This window comes from Rhincodon typus, chromosome 41, assembly GCF_021869965.1.
Source record: "Rhincodon typus isolate 14 chromosome 41, sRhiTyp1.1, whole genome shotgun sequence".
Taxonomy (NCBI): Eukaryota; Metazoa; Chordata; class Chondrichthyes; order Orectolobiformes; family Rhincodontidae; genus Rhincodon; species Rhincodon typus.
The window spans coordinates 327,574-333,270 of NC_063372.1; the positions used below are offsets into that span (position 1 = coordinate 327,574).

Genomic DNA, 5,697 nt, shown 5'->3' on the forward strand with positions numbered 1-5,697 from the left:
GGTTTCGAGGTGGTTGCCCGATATGGAGACAGAGAGGTCCAGGAAGGGGAGAGAGGTGTTAGAGATGGTCCAGGTAAATTTAAGGTTGGGGTGGAAGGTGTTAGTGAAGTGTATGAACTGTTCGAGCTCCTCGTGGGAGCACGAGGCGGCACCGATACAGTCATCAATGTAACGGAGGAAGAGGTGGGGTTTAGGGCCGGTGTAGGTACAGAAGAGGGATTGTTCCACGTAACCTACAAAGAGGCAGGCGTAGCTTGGGCCCAAACGGGTACCCATGGCTACCCCCTTTGTCTGTAGGAAGTGGGAGGAATTGAAAGAGAATGCCACAATGCCTAGTTGTCACTCTGAGCTACTGTCTTCATGCTACATAACTGCCAAGCAATGACCATCTCCAATAAGAGAATCTGACCATTGCCCCTTGACGTTTAATGACACTACCATTACTGAACCTTCCACTGTTAACATCTTGTGGGTCACCATTGACCAGAATCTGAATTGGACTAGCCATCTTCACATTGTAACAGCAAGAACAGGTCAGTCAGAGGCTGGGAATTCTGTAACTCATTTCCTGTCTCCCCAAAGCTTGTCCACTATCTACAAGGCATAAGTCAAAAGTACGATGTAATGCTCCCCAATTATCTGGATCAGTGCAGCTCCAATAACACTCGAGCTCAACACCAGACACGCCAAAGCACCCCATATAATTGGCACCCCATCCACCACCAATGCACTGTGCCTGCAGTGCGTACCATCTACAAGATGAACCATAGCATCTCAGCAGGCTTGTTTAATTGCACCTTCTAAAATCATACCCACTTCCATCTAGAAGGACAAGGGCAGCAGATACATGGGAACACCACCACCTGCAAGTTCCTCTCAAGCCATTCACCATCCTGACTTGGAAATATATCGCCGTTCCTTCACTGTCGCTGGATCACGATCCTGGAATTCTCTCCCTAAGGGTATTGTGGGTCTATCTACAGCACATGGACTGCAGCAGTTCATGAAGGCAGCTCAGCGTCACCTTCTCAAGGAAATCTAGGGATGGGCAAGAAATATCTATCTAGGCAGAAAACCCCACAATATGAATGAATGAAAAGGTCCTGTTTGCTGAATGATGTGTAGAGATAATTTTAGTGATTAACCATATCAGGATCTAAGAGGCTGTGCACTGATGATGCAAAGACTAGCATATTATTTATTTGACCTGCTCAATCTCAGTATCACCTTTCCTTGTCATTGATCATTAGAGAGCTGTGAACGTGTACAGTGTTACAGAATTCCCAAAGTGAAAGATATTATTGCCTTGGCCCAAACATGAACAAAAGAGCTGTATTCCAAAGGTAAGGTGAGAGTAACTGTTCTTGACATCCAGGCCACATTTGACCAAATGTATCATCAAGAAGCCATAGAAACGCTAGGGTCAATGGGAATCCAGGAGAGAAACTCTTTATCGGGTGGAGTCATACCTGGCACATAGGAAGATGGTTGTGGTTGTTGGAGGACAGTCATCTCAGCTCCAGGACATCTCTGCAGGAGTTCCTCAGGAGAATGTCCTAGGCCCACCCATCTTCAGCTGCTTCATGGGAACACCTCTACCGGCAAGTTTCCCTCCAAGCCACTCACCATCCTGACTATATCACCATTCCTTCAGTGTTGCTGTGTCAAACCCCTAGAACTCCCCCTCAAACAGCACTGAGGGGCAGGTACACTGCAGGGACTTCAGCAATTCAAGAAGGCTACCCACCACCATCTCCAGGGCAATTATGTGTGGGCAAGAAATGGTGGCCCTGCCAGCAATGCCCACATCCTATGAATGAATTTTTTTATAAAGCGTGGGCCTGCTGTCAGGGGTTTCCCATTTCACCTCACTTGGCTCAAACCAGCATCAGAACTTGTCCTTCTACAGAGTCATTTACACCTTCAGGATGGTCTGAATGGCTTCACAGCTAATGAAATACTTTCAAAGTGCAGGCATTACTGCAAACAAGGCAGCCAAATTGTGCACAGCGTAACCATAACCAGCCATGAGATTAATTATCATATAATGTGATTTTTCTGTCATTGGTTGAAAGATAAATATTGGCCAGGACATCAAGGATGACTTGCTTTCTCTTCTTCAAATCAGGGCCATGGAATTTTAAAGATCCACCTAACAGCAAGCCTCAGTTTAATATCTCAAATGAAAGACAGCACTTCTGACAGTCCAAAACTTCCGCACTGCTGCACTGCAGTGTCAGCCTAGATTCTCATGCCCAAATCCCTGGAGTAGGAATTGAACCCAGAACCTCCCAACACAGAACTAAGAGTGCAACCACCATGGGAACAGGAAGGTGCAAGGTTGTAGCAAGATCTTATATTTTATTCTTAATGCCCAGATCACTTCCCCACAAAGGATGTGGGTATTGCCTGTTTGAGTGGTGTTCCTGACAGTACCTACCCCATCCAAGTATGTAGTACCAGAATAATTGTTGCTGTTCCACAAACACAGCCACGATGATGAGAGTATGGAGGTAGATTCCCTCACAAAGCATCCAGAAGTAAGTGCAGCTCGTCAAGTACAAGTGAATGAAGTTTAACACCTTGCAGTCAACCTGCAGACAGAACATACACCAACACATCAGAGGCAGCTGGCTAGAAACTAAAGACTGTGCACTAGCAACCACAGAGTGTGGCAACCAGTGCAGGGCTCGAGAAAACAGAATCACTACAAATGTGGAGAGGGCAAACACAGACAATATAAACGCACATCTCTCATTGCTTCCCTTTCTCTCAGTAACTTGGTACAGAATTCACATTCTCACCCAGAGTGTAAACAAGTGCTCCACAAGCATTACCCAGCTGGACTCTGTCAGTCTCAGTTTAAAAAGTTTACACTGCACAATCCTGCAGACAGAGATTTTATTGTTTCATATAGATAAAAGTTACAAGTCACCCCGTACCCTGTACCAAAAGAACCGCAGATGCTCTAAATCAGGAACAAAAACAGAAGTTGCTGGAAAAGCTCAGCAGGTCTGGCAGCATCTGTGAAGAAAAAAATCAGAGTTAATGTTTCAGGTCCAGTGACCCTTCCTCACAAGTGTTCTGAGGAAGGGTCACCAGACCCGAAGCATTAACTCTGATTTTTTCTTCACAGATGCTGCCAGACCTGGTGAGCCTGTCCCTGGGATGGTTTGATGAGGACAGTGTACAGGCAGCTTTACTCTGTATCTAACCCATGCTGTCCCTGTCCTGGGAGTGTTTGATGGAGGGGACAGTGTAAAGAAAGCTTTACTCTGTATCTAACCCTGTGGTGTCCCTGTTCTGGGAGAGTTTGATGGGCTGCAGTGGTGAGAGAACTTTGCTTTCAGTTTAAAAGAGTAGAGGAAGCTTTACTCTGTTTCTAAATCTGTGCAGATTTGTTCTGGGAGTGTTTGATTGGGACAGTGTTAAGGGAGCTTTACTTTCAGTTTAATTTCAATTTAAAGGAGTGAAGGGTGTTTACAAAGAACAGTACAGTACAGGAACAGGTCCTTCGGCCCTCCAAGCTTCCGCTGACACATTTTGCCCTTCCACACTAAAACTGTCTTCACTTACAGGATCCTTATCCCTCTATTCCCTTCCTATTCATGAATTTGTCCGGGGTGCTTCTTGAATGCACCTCCTCTGGCAATGCATTCTAGGCACTCACCACCCTTTGTGTGAAAGACTTGCCTCACACATCTCTTTTAAACATCACCCCCTCGCACCTTGAACCTGTGTCCCCTAGTAATTGACTCCTCCTCCCTGGGGAAAAAGTCTCACTTTCCACTCTCTCCATGCCATTCACAATCTTATAAACTTCTATCAGGTCACCCCTCAACCTCCTGCGTTCTAGTGAAAACAAACCCAGTCTATCCAACCTTTCTTCATAGCTAGAACCCCCCATACCAGGCAACATCCTGTTAAGCCTTTTCTGTACACTCTCCAAAGCATCCACATCCTTCTGGTAGTGTGGTGACCAGAACTGTATGCAGTACTCCAAGTGTGGCCTAACTAAAGTTCTATAAAGCTGCAGCATAACTTGTCTATCCTTATACTCAATGCCCCTTCCAATGAAGGCAAGCATGTCATAGCCCTTTTTTTACTAACTTATCTACCTGCACTGCCACCTTCAGCGATCTGTGGACCTGCACACCCAGATCCCTCTGCATATCAATACTCCTAAGGGTTCTGCCATTTACTGTATAATTTCCACCTGTATTTGACCTTCCAAAATGCATCACCTCACACTTGTCTGGATTATACTCCATCTGCCATTTTTCTGCCCATGCCTCCAACTAACCTATATCCTGCTGTACCCTCTGACAATCCTCCTCACTATCTGCAACTCCATCAATCTTTGTATCATCTGCAAACTTACTAATTAGACCAGCTATGTTTTCCTCGAAATCATTTATGTAGATCACAAACAACAGAGGTCCCATCACTGATCTCAATGAAACGCAACTAGTTACAACCCTTCATTCTGAAAAGCCTCTTTCCACTGCTACCCTGTCTCCTATGACTAAGCCAGTTCTGTATCCATCTTGCGAGCTCAACCTGATACCATTTGACTTCACTTTTGTACCAGTCTGCCATGAGGGACCTTGTCAAAAGCTTTACTGAAGTCCGTGTAGATAACATTAACCGCTCTTCCCTCACCAATCATCAAAGCGACTCCTCAAAAAAACTCAATCAAGTCAGTGAGGACTGCACAAAACCATGCTGTCTATTGCTAATAAGACCATTTGCTCCAAAGTGTGTGTTGATCTTGATCTGTATCTAACCCTGTGCTGTACCTTTCCTGGGAGAGTTTGATGGAGACAGTGTAGAGGCAGTTTTAGTTTATAATTACTTTTCGTTTATAAGAGTAGACCAAGGTTTTCTTTCAATTTAAACAGAGTACAGGGAGCTTTACTTTCAGATTAAAGTATGGAGGAAGCTTTACTCTGTATCTAACCCCATGTTGTCCCTGTCCTGGGGGTGTTTGATGGGGGGACAGTGCAGAGAAAACTTTACTCTGTATGTAACTCCATGTTGTCCCTGTCCTGGGAGTGTTTGATGGGGGGACAGTGCACAGGAAGCTTTACTCTGTATCTAACCGTGTCCTGTTCCAGTCCTGGGAGTGTTTGATGGGAGCGCAGTGAAGCAGAAGCTTTACTCCCTCTCTAACCCTGAATCTGTCTCTGTTCTGGCAGTGTTTGATAGGTACATAATTAAGGGAGCATTACTCTGTATATAACCCCATGCTGCCCTGTTTTTGAAGTGTTTGATGGTACAGTGTAGAGGAGGCTTTACTCTGTATCTAACCCAGTGTTGTCCAGGTTCTGGGAGTGTTTGATGGGGGACAGTGTAGAGAGAGCTTTACTCTGTATGTAACCCCATGCTGTTACATTCCTGGGAGTGTTTGTTAGTACAGTGTAAAGCAAGCTTTACTCTGTATCTAACGCAGTGTTGTCCCTGTCCTGGGAGTGTTTGATGGGGGAGACTGTAGAGAGAGATTTACTCTGTATCTAACCCCATGCTGTCCCTGTCCTGGGAATGTTTGATGGGGACAGTGTAGAGGGAGTTTTATTCCGTATCTAACCCCATGTTGTCCCTGTCCTGGGGGTGTTTGATGGGGGAACAGTGTAGAGGAAGGTTTACTATGTATCTAACCCCGTGCTGTCCCTGTCCTGGGAGTGTTTGATGGGGACA

The 5,697-nt window shown here is 45.4% G+C and overlaps 1 protein-coding gene across 1 annotated transcript in view; it reads right to left on the minus strand.

The window, feature by feature from the left end:
• Nucleotides 1–5,697, minus strand: part of LOC109926515 (calcitonin gene-related peptide type 1 receptor-like) — a 45,420-nt gene that overhangs the window by 12,900 nt on the left and 26,823 nt on the right. The window contains exon 6 of the mRNA XM_048618820.1: nt 2,441–2,594. Coding sequence (XP_048474777.1) covers nt 2,441–2,594 — 154 coding nt within the window. The remainder of the gene's footprint in view (nt 1–2,440; nt 2,595–5,697) is intronic.